This window comes from Nipponia nippon, unplaced genomic scaffold (genome assembly GCF_047370975.1).
Source record: "Nipponia nippon isolate SJK-2023a ecotype South Korea unplaced genomic scaffold, ASM4737097v1 scaffold_5, whole genome shotgun sequence".
Lineage (NCBI taxonomy): Eukaryota > Metazoa > Chordata > Aves > Pelecaniformes > Threskiornithidae > Nipponia > Nipponia nippon.
In genome coordinates, this window is record NW_028262369.1 from 72,719,125 (window position 1) to 72,745,336 (window position 26,212).

The window sequence follows — 26,212 nt, forward strand, 5'->3', positions numbered from 1 at the left end:
TTTCCTCCTCCCTACTGACAACCTAAGCTCAGTCTGCAAATGTCACTACAGAAGGCATAGATACCACTGGACACTTTCACAGCTATTCAAACAATTTCTGAATGGCAATAACAAAAATGACCAGAAGCTTGTCAGTTTTGCTCTGCAGCTGCTGAAAAAGTCTATTTATAGAAGCAGAAACTGCTGATTTACATTAGCACACTGTACATCCAGAATAGCTAAGTAGAAGCCAGCAAACACAGTATTTTTTCATTAATAGCCAAAGTGTTTGAACAAAAGGAAAACAATCTACCGTTTTAGAAATTATGAGCCTCTGCTATGGTTTCACTGCTTAAAGAAGTACAAATATGAATAAGTGTTCAGAGCTAGTCCTTCCACTTACGTAGCCTAACAGCTAAATTCAAGTCACCCCCATTCACACCAGTTCAAACCAACAAGAAACTGGCTTCTCAGTGTTCAAACACGTTAAAAATTTCATAAAACAACAATCCGACAAACACATTTGGAACAGTTATCAGTACAAAAACTCTTTTGATTGAGAGGTCTAGTTTGTGTATTTGGCTGATAACCTGAACAACTATGATTTGCTCTGCAGGCCTTTTTACAGAGCCCAAAGTTCCCTGAAGCAAACTCCACTCATGCTTGGCACAGCAAAATTGAAGTTTGAACTTTCTCCTGTATACTGAAAGATGCAGAATGTGTTGAATTGTCAAATTAAAATGACTATTTGAACCGACTATTGCCAAGCCATTTCACAACAAAAACAAAAAAAATTAATTAATGACAGCATTTTAAAACAATCAAGTTTACCCTAAAAACTTTCAAGAGATGAAAACTTGGGTCTCACACAACTAGGAAAAACAGTCTGCAATACTTTTAGCAAATCTAAAGTTCCCCTGTGGAGATGTAATAATAAATGTCAGTTAAAATTTAACCTGAAATGGTAAGTTCTGTTTAGCACAAAATCTAGCTTTTAATTTGGAAAGTAGATTTCCAGAGATGGTATCTTATCATATGCTCCTATGTAACAAGCTCCCCATGCATACTCCCAATGCACATCAAATCATATTGCTTACAACTGCTGCCATGCTCAAACCTAGCAACAGATTTAGACAACTAAATGGTACACTGATAACCATCTGAGTATGTAACTATGTAACTAAAGGGATTTCTGCAAGTAAGGTCATGATTTCAAGTTATCAGTAAACCAAATTCAAACATAACCCTCATCAGACCAAGATCTGATACTCTGATCTTCAGAAAACCAAAATACCAGCCAATATGCCTCATACCTGACTGTAAGGCAGACAAAAAGTTATTTCAATATCCACACCTACCAAAATTCTCTAGAGAAAGATAAAAATACTACCTTGGTCCTAATCAAACTGATAGCCTCTCTACAGTAGTTTCAGTAACCTATGGAATACTGTTTCTATGTAGAATATTGAAAACAAGAGAAACATATTCTGCTATGTTCGTTATAACAAAATAAAGACTCATTACCATGAATATTTAAGGATATTAACCAGAGTCCTTGAAGCCCTTCAGTTCTCAGACACGTTGCAGTCGCATGATCAAGAACTGGTAGCAAGTATGTTTTCAGTGCCCTGACCTAAATTAAATGCCATGAAACAGACCATTGAATATCTCTCCATTTTAAAGTTTTTAAATACCTTTAATCTAGCTCTCATGCACATGAATTTCTGCATGCCTATGAAAAAAACTGACATCATAACATCTATACATACGTCACTCTTAGGGAAGCAATGCTTCCAACTGTTTGATCGGCTTGATCTGTACTTTTTTTAAATGGATATTAAACTTAAGAAATCAAAGCCATTGTTTGGCAAGTAAGGTTTCTACAACACTGCCAACATCGTCAGCCTCTCATTCCTAGTCCCAACACATCCATTCAGTTGTGGCAGTACTATATCTGTAGGGCTGCATGGTGGATTGAGTACCTAATCTAGTTTACAGATAACCGAAGAAACAAATGGTTATTTTAAACTCCAATCAATTCCATTATCTTCCCTGCCATGCAAACTTGCAAACACTTCCACTAGCAAAACTAAGTAGATGCCACAAAGGAAGCGCAAATCATGTTTGCTGAATTATGGTTTGAGCAACTAATCATATTATGGAGCCTCAGGTTCTAGTTTCATCAGTGGAAGTTTCATCTAGTTTCACCTGTGGAAGTAGAGCTTCCCAACACAAACTGCACAATCCCTTTGCTGTAGTGAATTAGACCAGGAGGCAAGTCCCAAATGAAAGTTATTTGATCCATAAACCAAATTATGAGTTCTCCCTCATGCAGACCACTGCACAGCCACAGACACACAAGGGAGCACACAATCAAGAATAATGAGGGAAGAACTACCCAGAGTTGCTCTGCTTGCTAGAGAAAAGGAACAAGTAGAGGAAAGTAGATATCACTGCAGTTTTGCCAGCCCTCCACTACCTACTTTTTTTTTTCACAAGACCTGTGCACAGTGCCACATTTGTTTCCCTTAATATTTTTCCATTAACTGTGTTAAGAATGCTGCTGTGTCTCCACCTCTTAAACTTCCATCTTCGACTTTTCAAACAATGTTAAGAAGATACTTGAGCATCACAGCTGGATCATCTTCACAGCCTTAAAAAGATAAAATGTTTGGATCATTGATGTCTTCTGTGCCCACGTTATCCAATTTACACACAGCAGCTTAGCATCTATTCTGTTTATCATTTTTCTCCACACAATGCACGCATCAGGTGGTCCACGCTGAGTCACAAAGCAGCATCCTTTTCTCCTGCTCTTCAGCAGTAAGCAAGAGCACTATTTTAACTCACCACAGATTGCTCCTCTGATGCTCCTGCCCGCCACGTATGGGGCGAGGATGGTGTCGGTTACCACTGGGAGAGGCTACTACCTCCACTGCAGCAGGAAATGGTACCCCATGCACCTAGACACAGCAGCAGCCATTGCTCTGCCCAGCTCTCCCCTGGAGAATGTTTTCCATTTGTAGGAAGCACCCACTACTAAAACAGGTTTTTTGCCTCGTCCAGGAAACAAACAAACGAAAACCTATAGACAGGATGGATCCAGTCTGAGAGCTACAACATAGACTACAGTGACTACTTTATACAACGCCGGGCTTTTAGATAACAGGAGATCAAAGTCATTCAAGTCAGCTATGAATGTACAGACTTCAAATTCAGTCAGAAAAGGCATGTATTACATACACGGTGCAATAGTATGTGCTCGCTTTCAGACCCTAGAGAACTATTAACAGTTTCCACTTCCACATGCCAAAGAAAGATGGACACTAAGTCTAACACAGCTCAGGAAAGATGATATAAATGTTCACCTGAAAATATTTCTCATTTTTATATTAGATTGTATACCCCAAATTGCTAGCACGAGAAAGGATGTGGAATTCAACTTGCACTAAGTGCAAAGATGACTACTTTTCATGTCAGGATGCAGAGCCTAGGCATCACTTTTTCTAGCCACTCTGAAAGTTCCATTTACATAGCACAACTACATTACCAAATTTGCATAAGAAACGGCCTGGACTCCTGAGTATGTAAGATATCCTTTTACTTTACGAATTAAACCTCTCAATGTTTCTTCTCCTGCCTAGGGAAATACAAACTTTTGTATTTATACAAGCAATATAAAAGCAAATTACAAAGAAGAAAAAATTATACTGAACGGAGAGTGTGGGGCAGATGAGAGAATAAAACATGCAGTAAAGTATGCAAAATGCCAAAATAATTTGGCCAAATGAATTTACGCATTTACATAGTAATATTTAGATGTCAAAGTGGAAGCTGAAGTTATACAGTTTGACATCAGACTAACTACACTGAAAAGTGTGTCCAGAATCTAATAATCAGTTCCCCAACATATACATTTCTTGCTACTGTTTAAAACAGTACTGTTTAGTGAAACAAAATTCATATTTAATATATGTGACAAAAAAGTAACTGAAATTTTAAGAATGAGGCAGAAGATTAGTTTCATTTAATCAATATAACAGTTGTTTCTTTTGATTACTGTTAATATAAACCCAAGCAAGCATTTGTCTAAGACCAGCAAGCAAAACCCCTCAGGTTTCTGTTGGGGTTGCATCAGCTTCAAGAAGCCTCAAGAACAAAAGCTGCATGCCACAGAGTTCAATAAACTTGTGTTATTCGGTACGAAATGTGCCCAACTGTGATACTCACAAAGCACACTTCAGTTTTTCTGTGAAAAATAGAAGACTGAGCTCTTATATCATCCTTTCCATTTTATTTGTTGCTGAATTCCTTGAAGTTACTGAAAGCCTCATACATAATTAAATATTTTACACACATTTATTCAGCTGCACAGATGGTATTTGCTTAGCCCATCCAAGTGCTTTCTGAGGTCTTTTCGTAAGCTAGAAAAAACGATTGCGAAGAAAACTGAGCATCATTATCCAATAATTATGCCAAAGTCATGCCAAAAAGTTACATAACTGCCAGTGAAAAATACAATAGCTTTCTGTTTTAACAAACTACCTCATTAAATACTTACTTGCTAAAGAATATCCCTTACTCCTTCTTCACTACCAGAACCACTCATTCCCAGCATGAAAAACATATACCATACAATTCGTTAAGTAGTTGGTCTATAACATGCAGGTGAAACAAGCATGAAACAGCAGAAGCAATCACTGACATGTTAGAACAGAAGGAAATGAGATCTCCCAGAGCTCCTGAAAAAATAAATGCCATAGAACTACCAGAAAACCTCAAAATTTCCCTTTCGGGTGTGCAGGAGGATCCATGCATTCTATCAGTACATTGAACACGGGGGGAAACCCGGTCTACCTGTTCTTCAGTATAACCAGAGCTCCAAAGTACTTGGAGTTGGGGGTAGATTTTTTTGTTCTCTGTCAATTGTGATACTATAATCTCCAAATTCAACTCTATGTGTAAACATTTTTCTCTACATAATTACTTATTCATGTAATTATTGCTGTTATCATTATTTTAGGAAGTGGGAGGGCTAGCTTGATCACCTCATGACCCTCCTCAAATGTATACACGTTTATTTTAAACTTAAGGAGAGTTGGTAGTCAGCTTGCCCATTTACATGTACTCTACACCCTAAACATTATGAATTAATCAAATGTTAAGAAACATAAGCAAACAACACTTCAGATACAAATGGGAAACATTTCTTCACACATACCCTTCCACAAATCCACTGATAAGTTCTCTGTCAACTTTCTGTCATTCTGTATTCAAAAGAATACATTAGCAGCAAGATACACTGAGACCACGCAACAGGGTAAGCAACAAGATTAATGGGAGTGATAATTTGGCATACAACTTAGTAGAAATGGTAGCTCTAGACTTTGGAGATAGAATATTTTACTTCACAATAGTTTTAACATGACATTATCTGGACAGTTAACTAAAGTAACCTGCTGGACAACTTTTTGTCCCATCTGTGAAGAACGGAGCATGTTAGTCTCCTTTTTTTATTAATGAACTACTCTCAGAACTGAACACAATGCAAGAATTGGTACTACAATGAAATTGGAGTTGTAGGTGGACCTTCCAGGCACAGACAGAGGTTACAGTCAGGTACCTAAACCATCCCACCTTATAAACATCTGTCAAACCGAAAAGTACATTTCTTCACAATTGTATCCAAAGTCTCTCCTCAACACCTAAATGAAAGCATTTAACTTGCTGTTCACATGAAGTGCTTTTAAAATTTAAACACCCTTAAATATTAAGTTACTGAAGTAAACTCTTCTGAATACAACTCAAAAGAAATGGGATTAGGACTACTCTCATAGTACTGTGAATTCTGTATATTCTAAATCTAATCAAACATATCACCTTCTGAGCTGAGATCACACAGTAATCTAAGCAATCAAGAAAGCTGTATATGGAACTTTGGCATTTAGGCCAAACGTAATCATTACAGAAGATACCAGTTTCAGAATTAAGAATGCTTAAAACCTATCATTAGATTTTGTAATTCAAACAACTTTCAAAGAGCAAGCAATAAATGCAATATTTAAAAAAGAAAAGCCATTTCCAAATGCAAGGTTAATTGCATTCATCATATTCCACTGATATGAATATAAATATAAATAAGGTTATTTCCATTTTTATAATTAGATTATGATGATAATTTAGGTTAATTTATCTGCACACTAATAACAAGCATGCTAGCTCAGGAGTATACTCTCAGTATTCATGCTTTTGTAAAGTCTTTGACATCAGGTTGTTCTGCTTTTCAGATTACTAAAAAACTATAATGACACACTAAATGTCACTAGAATTTCTTGATCATAAATGTGACTTCCTAATTTTTAAGCCAGCTGAAACTCAGCATCAATAATCCACTGCAGTCAATATCAGGTCATTTGCATTAAGTTGAAGTCGTGTTTTCATTGCAGTTGATATGTTCATTTCTGTGCTGAGCCTCAAAATGTAGGTTTGATTAACAGCTAGGAAAGCTACCTTTCAAAAAAAATATGCATGAAATATACATACCTCCTAAATGGAAAAGCAACTTTTTAAAATACATACTGCATTCAAGGCTGCCAGTGAGGGCAAAACTAACTCACTGGTTTGAAATCTATGACAAGAATATCAGCCTACTGCACTCAAAAGAAAAAGATAACAAATGATAGCTGTGGACAAGCACAGCTTCCCTGACATCGAATCACTTGCACCACTGTTTTGATGCTGCCAGCATCACTGCAACAAATCTGTCATCTGTTTCCCTTAACCGTCACCAGGATCACACTTAGTATTTATTTCCATACATTCACAAGCACAGATGACCAGTTTTCACAGAATCATAGAATCGTTTAGGTTGGAAAAGATCTTTAAGATCATCAAGTCCAACCGTTAGCCTAACACTGCCAAGTCCACCACTGAACGATGTCCCTAAGCACCACATCTACCCGCCTTTTAAATACCTCTGGGGATGGGGACTCAGCCACTTCCCTGGGCAGTCTGTTCCAGTGACTGACTATCCTTTTGGTGAAGAAGTTTTTCCTAATATCCAATCTAAACCTCCCCTGGCGCAGCTTGAGGCCGTTTCCTCTTGTCCTATTGCTTGTTACTTGGGAGAAGAGACCAACCCCCACCTCGCTACAGCCTCCTTTCAGGTAGTTGTAGAGAGCGATAAGGTCTCCCCTCAGCCTCCTCTTCTCCAGACTAAACAACCCCAATTCCCCCAGCTGCTCCTCAGAAGACTTGTGTTCCAGAGGCAACCAGCCTCGTTGCCCTTCTTTGGACACGCTCCAGCACCTCGATGTCCTTTTCTTGTAGGGAGGGGCCCAAAACAGAACACAGTAGTCAAGGTGCATGCAGCCTCACCAGTACTGAGTACAGGGGGACAATCACTTCCCTGGTCCTGCTGGCCACACTATTCCTGATACAAGCCAGGATGCTGTTTTTCACATGCAAATGTCCTGCTCTCCAAAACTAGCAAGTTCCTATTCTTTGAAAGTAGAGCCGTAGTCTTGTTTATGCAAAAAAAAAACAGGGCATGCTGCATTCATATAAACCTACTAGACAAGGTTGTAATAAAGTTTGTTCAACACATAAATAATATAGTTTAAAATGATAGATTGCAAGAAACTGAACAGCATGATAGCATCCAAATGTATTTGCATCTGAAATGTAGTTAACGTAGTTATATTAATAGTTATTCATCACTGCTTTACAGCATCAGACGTAGCTCTCACTTGAGAAGCAAGCAGCAGTGAGAGAAACTTATTCCCCACGTGCATTTAAGACTCACTGCTCATTCTGTTAATCAATGCAGGCTTCACCTTACTCTGTTAGTGCTTCTGCAATAACACAGCTGAGGGAAGTGCATCATTTTCTAGTTCATACAACAACATAATTATTATTAGAGTTCCAAATACAAGGCGAATTTTGGCTTTAATACCAGTACAAAATCAATATATTTGTGGCCATAAGAGACTACGCCAATACAAATCTGCTGAACGAAGAACCTCAGAACAGCAAAGATCTGCAGGCTTAACTCTATCTCATTTATCTGCTGTTCTACAATTCCTCATTCACCACAGGTGCTTTAGCGTGCAGAGTTTTCACTGAGTGTACAAGTAAAAATCATTGATTAATTCAATTCAACTCATATTTGATTTTACAGCTACTTGATAAAAATAAAACAAGTCATTGTAGCATTTGCAAAAGTTACTTTTCAGATGCAAAACAGCCTTCAGAAGGTAAACTACAATCCCATAGTAATTACATTCTGCTGTACAAAAAATGTTATTTGCACCAATTGTTTCCTCCTTAGCAATATCAGATGAACAGATTTTTTCTCTCTCTCTCAAGAAATCTGACAAAATCTACCATTGCCTAGAAAGGATGTCTATTTCAGCTTCCCAAAACATTATCCAGTCACAGGGGTTTATGTAACATCTGAGTTATTTCCCAGCTTTGCCAGTTTTTTCGTTCCACTATAAATTCAATTCATTACATAGCAATGACTGAGGCCAACTAATGGCTTTAATTTAGAATCACAGGCAGAGTTATCTGTGGCAGTAGAAGCAGGTTCTGCTTCCAAGTGTCCACTGCCAGACGTTACAATCTCATAGCAAGAAAAGCTAAGTAGGACATGCAGCCATGTCATCCACCATCACAGTTTATAGCCTAATGTACTAATGTAATTAGTCAGATGGCAGGACAGCTTGTAATTGCCAGAGTGTAACTGCAGCATATAAGGGGAAGATATACACCCTATTCAGCCAATAGCTCCCAAAAGAGAGACAGGCAAATGTGGAGATGACACCCGCATCAGTTATCACAGCTACATCAGGCCGCCATTGAGCTGTGTTGCAGAGTCCCACTTCGCTAGGCACTGTAAGGAGAAGTAAGGTAATCCAAGGAACACAAGCTGCTGGAAAGCCTCTGCTGTCTGTCCACAACAAATACAATCCTGTTATCCTCAGAACTCTTCCCACGTTGTCAAGCCAACTAACACAAGCCTTTCGATTGCCATTCACTGTCCCTACTGCCTCACATGAGCACGCCCCAAAATTTTATCATTCTAGAAGTTATTATATTTTAAATCGGCTACTTTGATAACTATGGCTAAAAAAAAGCTTTAAGAGAAATAAAATGGCATGGCTACCAGGTAACAGAAGTATGCCATTTCAAAGAAGGTAGACAGAGGAGAGGGCTTAAACTAACTGGGGTCAGGAATTTGCATAATCATTCTTCCATTTCTAGGAAATAACCACACTTGGATCACACAAATCCCTTCACAGTGATCAGTTAACTCTAAATTTGAAGTTATTCTTACTTGGCACTTTTTAAAGCTGCTGCCAATTCAGACATACTGAAAGGAACAAACTGTCTTCAGATACATGCCCACAATCTGACAGAACAACAAAAAATAATCCTTTTATTTCATATAAGTAGAGATCAAAACAAGAAACCTTCACACAACAGTTACAACATACAATACTCCTCTAGGAGGCAACAGAACCATTGACAGCACACTAGAACTCCAAAACCTAGAGATTTATGCTCAAATTAGCAGAGCCTGGGAGAGCTGCAGTGGCAGTTGATCAGCTCTAAACCACAGAACTAAAAAATCAGAAGGAGCTTCCCTGTGTTTCTCCATGAAAGGTTCCCCAATCTCTCCCACTTTCTTTTTTGCTTTTAAACAAACAAACAAACAAACAGGACAGCCTTCCTTGCCTATTGTAGAACCATCTAAAGGCCAAAGTCTCTGGCTCCTTCAACGCTGCATCATCACATATGCCAGAGTCCTATCACCCAAAATGCGTATTTGCACCCCTGTTACATGACCAGACACAAATATACCCTTGTCTGACGCTGAAAAAACCACAACAGTCCACACAACTCACAGGCCTTGCCCTCACTGGAAGATCTTGCCAGAAAGAGAGCAGAAGCAAGCAGACAACAGGTCGATTTGTTCTTGATACCCGTGTTCAGCCTGCTGAAAGCTGACCTCTGTTGTACTACCCATCTGCTGAAGGTGGTGGTAACACTCAATGATACCCACCCATAGCTGAACCAAGGATGAAGTCTAACTAAACAATCATGATCAACAAAAAAAAGTGAAAGAAAGTTAGTAAAAGTTCACTCTGAAAACTGCTAAGCAAAACCAGCGCCTTCTTATTCAATAGATTTGTTCCCTATGTGCCCTGAGAGCTGTATCTACTCACTTTTCTGGCAAAGAATGTTTTTACAACCTTTTGCTCCCGTTACCATAGCACTGGACAAAACACAATATTGGCAGAGTGAGAATGGGATTCTGGCCTCTTATGCAGAGACTGATCTCCAAACCCTAGATCTCTGTTGTGCACTTCTTGAGTAACTAGTGAACATTTAATAAATATAAAAGTCACGTCCTCAAGAGAGGAGTCCCAGCCTAATTCCCAAGGGTAGACTGCTATAAACCACGGTTTTTCAGAAGTTTATCAATTTTGTTCATGTTTGTAATAGAGCTGTCAACACATAAAAAACCAGAATGTTGCAGGAGGCTTTTCATTTTAACCAGACTCAAACTTTGCTATGCTGCTACAATTTAAGAATCTCAGAAAGTAAGCAGAAAAAACCTTTTCTGCAGGCACTGTAATTAGTAGTTATTCTCTTTTTCCCAGTTTAACCAGTAGTTTTGGTCCATTTACTTCAAAATTAGAAACAAATCTTCTGTCAATTGCTATGTAGCTTAAGAACAGTAAGCAGAGTTGCTATATTCAACCTGCAGCATATAACTTACCACCACAGCATCAAGTTTTCTGTAATTATTTCCAGTGAGATCTGTATTTTACACACACGTTTTCCTAACATGACCTACTTTCACACTAATTGCAGTGCTTCTTGCCCAGAAAGAGACTGTTCTATGCCAGTGGTAACTCAATTTTTTAAAGCAATATAAGGACATTTTACATGCATAAAAGGATGTGCATTTGATCTCCCATGCACTGCAACTACACTGCAATTGCAATGCAGTCATCTCCACACAATTTAAATACTACTTCTTTCTGCAAATTAGCCAATTACTTATTTTAAGAATTAACAAGTATCACACTGAGGTATAAAAAACAGTATGCTTGATAAACAAATCCAACTTGGGCAAAGTTTTTCTCCACATACAATAATTCTTACATTCCTCAGACTGGAAAACACTATGATTGTATTGCAGGTCACAGAGCCATTGCAGAGTTTCTCTCTAGCAATGTGGAGAGTTGTCCATCTGCTAAAGATGAAGGATTTCATCCAGTGAATGTTTAAGACTACTGTCTTAGAGCAAAGTATTGGCATTACCTGATAGCCAAAATAATAGAACTGGACACTTCAGCAGAAGTGCTATGAATTATACACAGTTATTTTTACTCATTCACCCAAAGAAAGTAGATCATGTACCAAATACCTTCTTTGAATCAAGAGCATAGGAGGTTAATAAACTTAAATGACCATGACTAACCCCATGAGAATGACAACAATACCAAACAAGAGTTTCTGTTTCTAAAAAGTTTAAGTTCCTTTGTTCTAACGTTCAAATGTCAGTTGAAGACAGCACTTAACTACAACTCACGTGAACGCCACGCAAAATTACATGCTAAGACTCTTTGAAATACACAACTTCAGCAATATCCCAGTCAACATCCAGAAGCAAATCTCTGTGCAGGACCTTGTAGAGGCAGCAGCCAAGGACTTAGTTCTATCAGCACACCTTGCAAAGAATCAGACAGTCAAGTTATTTGGGATCCAAATCTGTGCATTTGGACAGTCAAGTTATTTGGGATCCAGATCTGTGTAAACTTGACAGCAATTACAAAATGAAAGATAAGCAGCACATACAATTGCACAAGTTCTACCAAGTCTGTCCCAAAAAAGTTGATTATCACAAAAGCTGAAAGGGTGCTTCAGAAGAGGACAGATGAATGAATCAGACCAGGCCTCTGAAAGTAGTATAGAGCATCTGCAATGCCCAAAACTTAGCAGCTATCCATCTCTGCACATGTATTAAATCATGTTCCAGACCTCAGCTTCCACTAAAGAACATTTTTTACCACAAAAGCACTTGCAGGGACTATTTTAATATTACTTCCTCAAAACATGCACACATTTTTTTTCTCTGTTTGTCTAATGTGAGCCAGATTTCCATCAGGTCCTTTTAGATTTGTTCAGATACTGATTTCTGCATGTACTGGTGCTGTTCTGCCCAAGATCTGTATAAATATTCCTTAGTCGCTCCTGTATCAACCAGGACACATTTTTTTAAAGCTGTGGAACACCATTTTTTTTCTCCAATCAATATTTATAGAGAGGGAAGAATTCATGTTGGACAGACAAGACACCATCTGTCACAGACATCTTGGCAGAAGCTGAAAATGTACTGCTATTTTTCCCCTGCAACAGCCACATCCAGAGTAGCCCAATAGAACTTAAACTCAGAACATTCATGAAGTAAATCAATCCATTATTATCCTCACCTAAAAAAATTTCTACTAATGAACTCTTTTAGATGCAGTAGTCTTAAAAGTCAATTTTTACACACAATTTTCAAAGAAAAGTCATATACAGACTATGGTTGTCTCAAATAGGGAAAACAATTCCTCCCTGCTATACAATCTAAATTAGGTCACAAATATTTCAGTAAAAAAGTAACTTTAATCCCGCAGTTAAGAATTATTACGCTGTTCCTCATATAGGCCAAATTTCATCGTATCCAACTACAGCAGGAATACTAGATAGTTTCACGCATTCTGGTAACTCTCACAATGGCAGGAGCTCTCAGCTGTAAAATACATCACTAAGGATGCAAGTATTACATGTGGACTTGAAGCCAGCCTACTCAAACCGCACCAACAGCATGCCTGCAACTTACAAGCATACCTGTAAGCACTATATTGTAATGTCATTATGCTTAGATAGCATAAGAATCCCCACCTTTGTGTTTACATTCACCATGACACGGAACGAGAGTCTCAAACCTAGCTTATTCACCCAGTTTCAACAACGTTCTTGTTCTGACAATTCTGAGCTCTTCATGGTCACAAGAATAGAAATATTAGAGAGATGTAACAACAAAATAAGAACATTTCAAATGCTGAATGCCTTATCTATGTCACAAAAGGTTCTCTTGCCTCGCATTCTTTCTTTTTTTTTATGTGAATTCATTCGTTTTCAAGTTGTCCTAACAGATTGCTACAACTGTATATTAAGCAAGTTCTACTACTATGAGAAAAAAAAGGCTTTTCTCTATAGCCTAATGAATTGAAGTGCTGCACAAATGACCTTTTCATTTGACAAGACATGTTTAAATAATATAACCTCTCTACCTATCTAGCTAGGCAATAAATAAAACTATCCTGGAAAGGAACGGAGAGTTTCACAATATGAGAGAGAGGCTTTAAGGCAGAGAGGCACAGAGAAAGCAGGAATTTTCAAGCTGCTTTTTAGACAAGCAATTCTCTCCTTCATTTTGCAGAATGCCCCGCCAACTGCATAACCTCTAATGCTCCACCTTCCTAGACACAGGCAATTGGCTTTTTTGTAACACTCGCCATCTTCCAGTCATCTTACTCAACAGCTTGTCCCTAAAACACAGGAAATACCACCCTCTTTCCCCTCTACATTTGGCAGAAGAAACATATGCAAACAATTCTTGAAAGACTGTGCTCAAACACAGCCTTAAGTGCATATGAAATCCAGACCAAAATGTCCTTGAAAAAAAAAAGCTACTTCCACTGTTTGTAAACAAAAGCAGTATTTACCCTGATTTGTAAAGTATGAGATCTAGAGATGAAAAGCATCACATAAGAGCTGTGTTACTTAAAATCAAAAGAATTAAGCAGAAGCAGCTGACTGCTCAAGTTGTGATTTGGTTTGTGCAGAGGCATGTAATGAGGAGAATGGCATCTATTTCTTTCGCGCCCCCCCCAAAAAAAAAAAAAAAAGAATGCAGTTTGATAAAGAAATATACATACATACACACAAAACAAAAAAAAACCCTTAATAATCCTTGCATTTCAATCTCCACGGCTTAACATCTCCATCTCCAACAGAACCTAAACAACAAACGTCATTTTCAGAATTCTGGCCTTTCAGAGCAGCCCTGGGAGTTTCATTGAACATAGCATTTACCATGTGGTAATGCCAAGAGGCCTGAAAACTAAGGTCAAATCAGTTCAAAAAAATATCACAGGAAGAATATAATTTCTCTCCCTCAAAAAAAAAAAAAAAGCATTTTTGGTCCCCTTTATCAGAAGGGGAATTGAAGTCGTACTCGTATAGTAACTCTGCGGTAGATCCCCAAACCAAACTTCAGATCTAAAATTGGTACTTTGTCTCCACATATTTCTTCCTCAAATTATAAAACACATCACACTGTTTATGGAAAAAGACAGGTCCACAGAAACTCCTACTGTTGCAACTATCATTATGCAGCCTCAAGGGTCGCACAGAAAATGGAAGAAAATGCTGCTCGGTTTTAGGATTTGGTTTTGGCGTTTTTTTGTATAATTCATTTAAAACTAAAAAGAAAGAATTTCCTTACGTATGTTTTTCATTTTTAAGATGTCACACAGAAAATCTGGCTGAGATTATACACTGAATATTAAAAAGTTGAGCATGCTGTTTATAAAAGAAGCTAAATTTAGTAAAATACAATACTTTGAACCCTCAGCAGGCAAAGAAATCTCTCATTCTTCTCTGGATCCTTAACAGAAGATACAACTAAAAAAAAGGTAAGAAAATTTCATGGAAGGTGAAATACAAGGAAAATATTAACCTTTGTTTATCATAAGAAAATAAGCAAAGGCAAAATCCTCTTCTCTTTATAGCACTTTTAAGCACAGCCATTCCAGACCACAAGTTGATTACTGGTGCTGTATTCCCCACTTGTTCATTTCATGAAAAATTTCTTCTTTTATATATGCATAAAAGGTTAAATAATTTATATGTCAGCATTAACTGCCCATCTGTTGATCAAGTGAGACAATTCATAAGAACCTGTCTTGCATAATACAAACAATTGATAAACCCTACTTAAATGAGGGGTCTTAATATGCTACAAATGTTTACAACAGGGTCATTACAGTGAAAATTCTTGTTTTCAAGCATCTCTGCATTTGGTACATATTATTATAGACTTATGTATACAAAGGAGAAAAACAAAAATTAGACTTCTATCCCTCCCTCTTGCTCCAGTCATCAAAACTGGATTTGCCCTATTGTATTTGTGTTATATATCAAATTATTGACTAAAATAAATGTAAAGACTGCACATATATTTAAAAAAATCTAAAGTTTAAGTTTAAGCAGTTCATCACAACATGGTAATGATTTACAATAGTTCTATTAACTTGTCCCATCAAGTGATTACAGAAGTGTCCTCAATTTGGAGATACTTTAAATTAAGTATTATCACCACCAGACAACTATAACAGAGATTCAGAGTCTACAGGTAACTTTTTACCTTCTATTATTGAAACTGATTGAGTTACAGAGATGCACATATAGTCAGAAAGAATTTCTTCTTTCTTTCCAGAAAGGACTGCTCTTGTGACAATGCACTGAGAACTTGACAAAAAAGGCTACAAAATCAACAGCCTCACTAGTTTAGGCTGACTACACACTACTCTCTCATTCAGAGTTTTCTCCTCGAAGCTTCTGCATACTCAGTCATTCTGTTCCTTCTGAGAGAGGGTAACTCCATGGGCACCATTTCCCTGAAGACAGGAAAACAAACAGGCCTAAATCTTTGAAGATAATTTCTGAGATTACCAACAGCTGTATCCGGGTACTTTACCCAAGAAAAGTGGAAAAACAGTGTATATAGTTCATACTCTTCACAACTTTATTTGCGTATCCTTATAATTTATTATTTCTCTGTCAAAAATAACAGCCCCTTTTTCAATGTTCTCCACATACGGGCATTTTTCAGTCTCTCTGATGTCTGTTATCCACCTCAGCCTCCTATTTTGCTGTTAGCAGTGTGGGGGATAAGAGGTTGGCTTTTGTTTTTATTGTTTGTCCTTTTAGATATATTTATAAATAGCGAAAATTACTGTAAACTTTCCATAATGACATAGTATCTTTAGTATTCTATTATATAAGAGGTTTTTTCCTCCTTTTGGCCAAATACTTCGTGAGTCCCCACACACACTCTCCAGACAGATAAATATATAACTGATTCAAGATAGCCATTTAATATGGGATATTTAACATATTTATAGTCCACACAAGTTGCAGCAGACCTGTGTTTTTTACCCAATAAAGTCATTAAACAACAAACTTCTGCACTCTGCAGCAAACATTCTGCCTCACTTATAAAGCTGCAGACAAGCTCCACTTCTCATGCCAACTTACAAACTTACCACCTAGTTAAAAAATTAGAGTGAATTACAAACTTTGCAATATCCAACACCTCTCAAACTTACAGTTTAAAAAGACACTCTGAAATTATTTTGAGAATTTGCACTGTATATTCAGTAAACACATACTATTTAATCATTAAAGCAAATCAAGACAAATTTGTTTGCTTTGAATTCATACTGCACTACTCAGTAATAAGTGGCTTCGTATATATTGTTTCTTAAACAGACTAAAATTTTCTCTTTGAAGAGAGATCAGACTCAAAAGTACTATTCCAGGTATGTTTACATACCCCTGTCTGCTAAGAACAGCAGTACCAAAACCAGACTTAGATTGTTCTATGAGACAGACTATACAGAAAGACAGGCACTAATTCTGCTTTCAAAAGTCACACATTACCAAAGGTTGCCTGTCATGACCCTTTCATGTTTAACAAGTGTCAGTCCCTACCGCTCACAGTTTCCACTGGGGGGGGCAGAAACAACAACTGACATTTTCACTACTAACCTTCAGGCCCAAAGAGTGACACTGCTGCTGCACAAAAGCTTGAAATAACCAAGTTTGATGCCTGATATCTTGAAGAACAACTCTCTTACCTTAGAATAGTTAATCTAGCAGCTCACTGCCCTCATCAGGGATGGTCCCACTCCTTCCCTACGTCATTCCCCCCTCCTCCCTCGCTTCACACTCCCACCATCACTGAGCAAAGACGACAATGCTTTTCTTGCCCTAGTTAGTTTTCTCTTGGTTTAGCTAACTGAACTGGCTCACAAACGATCAGATAAGGACCAGACCCATGACAAGGATATAGGTAGAATTAGAAGCAGAAAGATGTTAGATTAGCTCAGCAATCTTGCCCTTAAACAGCAGCAAAACCTAATATTTGCAGCTTTTGACAGGCACTGCTTTAATTTCTAGCCACCTTACATTCCAAAGGTTTCCAGGTGGGTAACAGGAAGAATTTATGCACTTAGCAATTTTAAATGCAAGCTTTCAAATCTACAAAACCCAGTCTTTTTCAGGATGGTCCAGAAGGCAGCTCATTCAATCTCAACACTTTAACACTGGACAAGCCTGTTAGGACAGGCCTTCATAAATCTCAATCTGAATGCCTCTTAATAGTCCTGCACGCAACACAAAATTTAGAGCCACTGCCAGAGCCACCCAGCTGGTAATACATTGGATGAAGAGAAAATTGCTATCTGCCCTCCATTGCTGGAAAGACTGGGGCAGTCTTCTGAAACCCTCATTCCCATCACTGAAACTCTATATTTAACACTGACAAGCAAGCAAATATGTTTTTCAAACCTTCCTCTGACAAGCCACTCAAAAGCAAAAATTCCTCATTTGTATTCTACGTAGCTATGATAGAAAGATTTCCTTCAACTCTAAAATCCAAATTTAAATCACTTTCTTCTCCTTCCTTGAATCCAGTAAACCTATTTATATTAACACTAAAAAACAAAACCTCACATAAATTCTTGTAAGGTTTATCCTAATCCTTTACCAAAAAGATTCACCAAAAAATAACAGAAATTAATATCTGCTTTCCAGCAATGTTTATCAACCCCACAATAATTTGCCCATAAAACGTTTCCCATAAGACATCAAAAATCAGGATCATCAGCTTGTTTTATCATTTATTTCCAACAGAATTCATAATATGACAGATACTCATAAAAACATAAAAGAACAGTAGTTCACAATACAGGAAACAGTTCTTCAGTTCTTCTGAAGCTTATCTATTTGTTCGTGTAAATATCAGTTTGAAAATTGAGAAGAATTAAAATCATTTTGCTAATGACGGCATGCAGGTTGAAATAAGCATCTTCAAACGAAAGCATCTCAGGCTTCCCTAAAATCTGTTAATAATATCAGCTGAAATAGCAATTTAATAGCCATGATCTGATCTTCTAAGAGTAGAGTTTTAAAAACCTGATATGATCTATTGTATCGATCAACTTTGACAAAACAACCACCAGATCAAAAATAGACAAAAGTTATTACCAAGAATTTTGACAGAGTTCATATGTATTAAAGCAGTAAATTCACAACAAAGTTACAAAATACCCTAATAAAAACATTCACATTTACCTAAAGAGTTTTTAACTTTAAGAAAAAATACTGAATTTATGAGTTCAGCACAAAACTAGCTTTGGCTCTGTATATAAACAACACATACAGGCTACCAAAACCCCAAACCAAGTAATATTTGTTCCTTACCCTGCAATTCACTAAGCATAAAATAACTTCACTACGGTGACACTAAGCCAATAATAATAAAACAAGCACTTATATTTTCAAACTGAAAGACCATTAAGAATAGATATTACAATGACATCTACTGGGAAATAAGCTACAAGAAAAGTGAATAGCATACAGAGAGTCCATAGTTCAGAGCATATCACTATAAATTTGGCAGAACAACTTGTTCGTTGCACCTAGGAACCAGAAAATTAAGATTTCTCACTGAAATAGGCACAACTCATTTGCAAGAACAGATTCATTCATTCACTTCAAGAAAAAATTGCCAACCTAACCTGTGAGAACCCTGAAAAGAGGAAAGGCACCTAAATTCAGCGTGCTGTGGTTTCTACTGACGTGCAGTTTTGCTTCATAACGTATGAGTAGCCCAATGACTAAAGTTCCAGGTACCGGTATCCAACAAAATTTACAGAACTTCGATTACTAAGCAAGAGGTTAATTTCAAGTGCACGATTAAGTGTGAAAACATAATATTTGAAAACAAAATCCAAGAAAAATAGGCCAGCAGACTCTAGACGTAGACTACTGAAAATCTGCTGCAAAACATGGTACTTAAATCAATGTTTTCTTCTCCAATAAAATATTCTGCTGAACGTAACAGAGTAAGATTTCACTTGCTTAAAGCACTGACTGGAGAAGCTCTTGTCTTACATGGTGCACCACAGTGGTGCACCACTTCCTGCCTTAAAACCTACAGCACTAAGCCACAAAGATTAATGACTGCAAACGCAAGTAAAACATGAGCAACAGACAATAAATTTTAGAGAGCTTATTAACTGTAGGATGCAGAAGCTGGCTACTCTGAATTACAATTCTTGATCAATATTATTCAATAACCACAATCTGAAAATAAATTACAGAAGGGAACAACTAGAATGCCACTTGTAACTAACATTTAGGGTTACAACACTTACTTTATATTAGCAACTTTCATATTTACAAATTTTATTTTCACCCCTATACATACAGTATTACCACCAGCAACTCCCATTACCACTAATAAAATGGCTCATGCTATTTCCACATCCACTCAATAGAGAATCAATCCTACTCTTCCTGAACTCCAGGTTGAACTTGTGACACTATTAAATGCATTAAATTAGCCTTCCTGGCAAAACACGGCATCGTTAATGCAAAGGAAAAGTAGATTGGTTGAGTGATAAATACTTCACCAACTTTACCAGCTACACTGACTCACTTAAAAGGAAACAGACAAGATGGTGCTATTACCTAGATTATGCTCACTAAACTTACCAAACTAACAACAAGCTCACTGGAAACCTTGAGTACAGAGAGACACGCAGTAACAATTTGTGCAACCATTTAACATAGCTACAATTCCGATGGGCATATATTGTGACTGAACTACTACCATGGAATTTTATTTCAGAAAATTAGAATCAAACACACATAAACAACATCCTTTAAGGACTTTTTTCTAATTCTGTCATAAACACTGAAAACATTTGGTGTCACTTCAGAAGAGTTTTGGTTTTATATGTCTTGATAATGCAAGGGAGGCTAAGGGAGACAGACCTATGTATTCATTCATTGCACTTAGGACTAAGATATTACAGCATATTATCCATTTCCTAGTAGTATTTTTAAAGAGTTTCAACTTGTCAGCATCTTCCTGAAGTTCTGGACTAATATTCGCTGGCCCTAATCAATATCCACTTTCATGCCTGCAGAACAAGTGTTCCATCAACGCTAAGTTTAATCACCAAAGCTGGATTATAAAAGAAATAAGTTTAAGGAACAGAAAGGTTGAAAACAACTTTCCTCTGATACTCACATTTCTGATGGTTAAATAAATTTTAGAAATCTAACTCAGTTGCCTTTGTTAAGGTAATACACATCTCATCTTCAGTAAAGACAACAGAGATCTTTCTTGAACTTGTTTATAAACCATAACACCTGCAATTCCCTATATACTTACACAAGTTACATACTGATACCAGTCATTACAAGCAGCTCTGCAGAAATTTCACATTACATTACTAAAGCTGTAAGCACTAGGTTAGTATTTGTAAAGGACCACCATTTCTGTAATTTAAAACTAGTATGCTAATAGATGGCTTATTCTCTTGTTCAACCTACTGGAAGATGCTTCCAAATCTACAGCTACTTGGTTTTGCTTAGGAGGTCTAAGTAAAATTAACAGGTATGTGGAAAATTACTATGAAACTCATCAATGTACAGACTATAGCAAAATTACTGAGAAACAAGTAGTTTTGACCTTTATGTCTATTTAAATAAAGCTATCTGCAGGAGCTGAAAGCAGGTACTTCTAATAACCAGAAGGATGGAATACTAAGAACAGCGATAAAAATCCCCTTCCCATCCTTCCCCTCACAAACACTAGAAGGCTGTTTCGGTACATAAAATGCAATACAGTCATGGTAACCTGAAGACTATCAAGAGAGGAGAATCAGAAGCTCACTCTTCCTTTTTAGTCTCTAGAGCTGACAAGTAAAGCATAATAATCTTGAAAAACTAAGAAATACAGAGCATTTTAGAAGAATCTGGGCAACACAGCACACAGAAATCGTATGCTCCTTCTGAAAGCTGAGCAGGGCACAGAGGCTTGGCTTTTCACTCAATTCTGCACATTAACTTTGGTGGTGGGACTTCCCCCCCACCCTGAATCTGTTCCCAATAGATATTTACTGGCTGAAATGTCTCCATCTGGTAATTTTTTCTGACTCTTTCAACAAAGAGTTAACAGACACAAGCATTCAGTTACTCTAGAAAGCTCCATGCACTGCACAAAATGAAAAGCTGATTTTTTAAAAGAGCGATGATCACAAGAAACAAACAAAAGATTATTCCAGAATAGACTTATACAGGGCAAGCTCAAAGAAACTGGACAGGCCAAGATAGTATTAAAATTTATGTTAGTATACCAGTAACGAGATGTGCAAATCGCATAATTGCTTGGTTTTGTTACTTACACAATCATAGCTAGAAATTTTCTTTAGGATACCCCTGATCAAAAATAATGCAGGAATATGAAAATTTTGTAAACATGGCACACTGTCCAGTATAACTATTCTCTGCTTTTTATGAGAGACACAGGTATATCAACGCAGACTGCAAACATGGGGTTTTTATAATATCAAGTATACCAGATAACCAAATTTTATAGAATTACTCTGTTGCACAGTTTAGACTGAGACTGAACTTGGGTAACAGAGGACACAGCACTAGCACATAAAGTGTTGAACAGACGGTATAAAATTTAATCTGTGATTGACATTGCATCAGATACCACAAAAACATCCTCCGAAATAAAAATGCATATATTCCCCTTCTCTTTAAGAAGAAGAGGTGTGACGTAGAAATAACTGTATGATTTCTCCAAGTTATTAGAAGAATAAGACCTTTTTGGTAAGAAAAGTTATTTGATTTCTGTAGTAACATAAGCAGATTAAAGTGAGCAATTTATGCTTAAACTGAATTATTATTATTATTATTATTTAAAGTAGAATCATAATCACAGAAAATTTATTAAACTCATTGCTGTAGTATGCAAGCTGAAATTATACTTTAGGTTTTTCTTCTATCAATTTCTTTTCCTATTTAACGGAGTAGTGTCTCTTGAAAAATACATCACCTTACTAGGTAACTGATTGGCTGGAGGGCTGGGAGACTGACTTACCCGGTGGGAAAATTTAAAAAGGACAACCACTGGTGAAGAACAATGAATGAAAACCACTCGGGTTTTGCCCAAACAGTAGCCTTTCGTCTTTCATTGCTGCAGGTCCATTTCTTATCTATTTGCTGTATTTCCTATCATTTTCCACAAAATTTTAAGCTGATGTGCTCTGATATACTACTGTATCACAGACTCAGGGGAAGGGTAGCAATTTATGTAACATTCCCTGTTGCTAAACTAATGGAGCTCATCAAGTATCAATCATAATTTGGATAAACACTGCCAAAATTTTAAAGAATGGATTTTTCATTTCATAAGCAGAAGTCAAATGAGTTGCAGTCGCCACAACTCTACTGCTATGAACCAGCAATTTCCACATGTAAGAGATTACACGTTCGATTATTTTGAAGCTGCTATGATGTTGCTAACGGGACGAAAGAGGAAAAACACATTCACCTTAGCACTGAACGTCAAATTCTCTATTAAACTGACCTATGCCTCCACTGACTTTTGCAACAATTTTTGTACTCGACAAGAAAACCTCGAAGCACCAACTGGCACAAAAAGAAAAGGAAGCAGCTTGTCTACTGACAAATACAGGCCAATGTAATGCCTTCAGTGCCCCCATCACCGCACTGTCTATCATCCTGCAGACCAAGTTCAGATCTCAGTCACATTCTGAGCCTCCTCCAGGAGATCTCAAGAATATCCACGACAAAATCTTCTGTCAACAATGAAACACTAAAGGATTACAGTAGAATTAGTCCATCTTCACCACGTGACCTTCTGGACAATTACTCTTCCACATGCTTCCAAGCAATCACAAGCTCATCTTTGCCACAAAATCCAAGGCTACTGTTTTTTAATATAATTTGGACTTAATTGGACATAACAGCTTTGGAATAATAATTATAATTAGAAGCAAAATCACCAATATCCAAATAAACAATAATTATATCCGTTTACCTATTCCTACTCTTGCAGAGAAGGAAAAATCAGCTTTGTATACAGATCCTGTGCAGGAGTCTATGTAGGTCTGGCACCGTGAAGGGGGGGTGGGTTTGCTGACAGATTCGTTACTAGGACACTCACATCACTAAATCCAGAATCCCCTCACGCTGGATGTCTTCTCTACAGTAATCCCACTCTATGGTCTCTCAGCCAATTCCAAAGGCTGGAGCCTATCACCTGGCTGATGTCCTCCATTCCCCACTTGTTTAAAATTTCAACATGTTCATGCTGTGACCCATACTGCACCTCACAGTCAACACTCACAACACAATTCCATTCTTTCATTCCCACCTCCCCCTTCGAGCTCTCTGTTGTCACGATGCTTGGATAAATTGCCGACAGTCAGGGTATTGCTGTGTGGTAGCCAGAATCCATCAGGCTGACCAAGAGTGCCTCATTCTTTTCCTTCACTCACCATCTGCTTGTATCCATCTCCTATTATCTTAGACTGTCCTTACAGACTGTATGCTGTCTGGGGCAATAACCATCTTTTTTCGTTCTCTATTTGTACAAAAAAGAATGGAGTCCTCCTCTGTAGTTTTTACTAAAACAATAAAAGTGGAGCTGTTCAGTAAAGGTTTTATAAACTTTGGTTTATATGAAGAACACAAAAAAAAGGTCAAAGAACAAAAAAACCAAACTACATCCACTTCTTCCTATCCAGTTCTGCCTTTCAAGACTCCTCTCCCCTATTCCAGAAAAATCAGTTTCCCAGTTTTCAAAAAAGCAAAAATTTACATATGTCAGGTTATGACTGTAAGAAAATATTTCAATATATTTCTCTTAAAGAATGTAAGTCACACTAACTCAACACAGGAAAAGTTATTACATGATAAAAACATATCTATATAATTACACTGTAATTTTCATGTTTTGTAAATGACCCAAAATACACAAAGTCGCCTCTCTAAAGGACAGTTGGTCATTCAACAATTCAAAAGAAACAGTCAGAGCTTTTTTACAGGGACATTTTAAGTATTCTCTGTCACTGGTTAAATATTCTCTCCCATTTTCACTGACAGAATAGTCTCACCAGAGATCTCATCCCTACTTGCCCCCTGGAAACACACAAGCACTCTCCACTTAGGGGACTGAAAGCAAAAATAAAACTGGGACCCTTTGTACTTCTCTCAACATTGACACCACAAACCCAAGTCCCCCTCTTTTCTTTCCTACACACTCAGACCCTTCTTAGGAATGACCCACAACTAATGTGTTGGGTTTTTTTTTCCCTTTTTTTTAAATTTGTTTTGGGGGGAACTCTTTCATTTGGCCCTATCACTATCAAAGTAAACTGCCTATATTTTGCTTCTCTTCCTAGTAAAAAGAGAAAGAAAGGAAAAACCCAGAGTCCTAACACCAACCTGACTTCAGAGTGGTCACCACAAAAATCACACACCGCAGTAGCAACTCGTGCTTGATCTCTTTCTCCCTAATTCTGTATCATCTCTACTACATCATGCTTTCGTCCTGCACCTACCACTTGGTAGCTGCCCATCCTGTCGAATACCGCAGCCCTGCTTGGGAAGACAAATATAAACGGACAGGCATATCCCAATTAAAACATATGTCATTGTACTCTAAATTAATAAGCACAAATACTATATTTACAGGAGTCAGATATCTCCTCGGTTTATCACATCATCTCAGTGCTGTCAGCAAAGGAGAGCGGAAGGTGGGAAGGGAACGAAAAGGAGCGACAGAGACACAATCCGAAATAAATATTCAACACGCTTACAAAGTGGAAGGAATTTAATTTAGAAATCAATTAAATATTTAAACGCCTCGTCACGCCGGGGTAGTTCATTCTGGAGGTGAACCAGCTTTCCTCCTCCCCGGGCTGCAGCAGCCGCTGCCACCCGCCTGTCACCCTCCCACCGCCAAGGGGACGAGGGTGGCACGACCCCGCTCCCCTCACCCGCCGCCGACCCCGGGACCGGGCAGCGGAGGCAGCCCCACAGCAAATGGCGGGGGAGGGCACGACCCTGCCCCGCCAGGGCTGCCCCATGCCCACCCCCCGCCGCCGCCGGGTCCGCCGCGGGGCCGGCGACCATTAGGCGGGGACAGCGACCGTTAGGCTAGGACGGCGACCGTTAGGCTGCGCGCGCCTCGCCCCGCCCGCCGCACCTGGATGTAGTTGGTCTCGCAGTACTCGGCCACCCGCTCGAGGTTCGTGTAGCTGTCGAACAGGGCCCGGCGCCCCCCCGGGATCTCCTCCTCCAGCAGCATCTGCAGCTCCGCCATCTTCACATCCTCTCACCCCGTCCGTCCGTCCGTCCGTCCGTCCGTCCTCCTCCTCGCCCCCCTCCACCCCCTGCCCCCTCCGCGCGCGCGCTCGCGCCACAAGCCCCCCCCCACCCCACGGCGCTACCCGCCGCCCGGGCCCGGCCTCGCGCCGCGGGCAGGGAGCGCGCCAGACCCCCACCGCGGCGGGGGCGGGGCGCGGCCGGGCAACACCTCCTGCGCATGCGCCCGCCCCCCGCGCCCCCCGCGCGCCCACTTCCGGTCCGGCCGAGGGCGGCGGGCGGCGTCCGGCGGTGCCCTGCCTGGGCCTCGCCTGCGAGCCGGAGCCCCCGGAGCGAGAGGGGAGGGGGCCCGGGGCCCTCCCGCCTCCCTCACCGCCAGCATCTCGTAAGAAAAGCCACTGGAACGAGCGGTTCCTGCGTTATTTTGGTTTTTATTTTTTTAATGGCCGTTTGCAGGTGGGGGCTCGGCCCCCGCAGTCTTGCCCCGGGGCGGGGGAGGCCAGCGGCGAGCGTCTTGTAGCTCTGGGGGCTTCCCCCGGCACCAGCCGCCGCGCCGCAGCGTTAGTCCGAAGGGCCAATACCAAATAATAACGTGTGTTTTCATTTTAGGAAGTCTTGGCTTTTTTTTCATCATTTCGCATTAATTTACTCAATGGCAGCT

General features: G+C 38.9%; 1 protein-coding gene across 19 annotated transcripts in view; it reads right to left on the reverse strand.

Annotated features, from left to right (window-relative positions):
• ABI2 (abl interactor 2) overlaps nt 1-25,663 on the reverse strand; it is a 69,615-nt gene extending 43,952 nt beyond the window's left edge. For 2 of the 19 annotated variants that reach the window (XM_087730795.1, XM_087730796.1), the window contains exon 1: nt 25,433-25,660. In XM_087730795.1, the coding sequence (XP_087586921.1) occupies nt 25,433-25,549 (117 nt within the window). In that variant the 5' untranslated portion in view covers nt 25,550-25,660. Of the gene's footprint in view, nt 1-25,432 lie in introns of all 19 variants that reach the window. The other 17 variants (XM_087730788.1, XM_009462307.2, XM_087730783.1 and 14 more) reach the window with 14 other exon arrangements.
• Between the last annotated feature and the right edge of the window lie 549 nt (nt 25,664-26,212).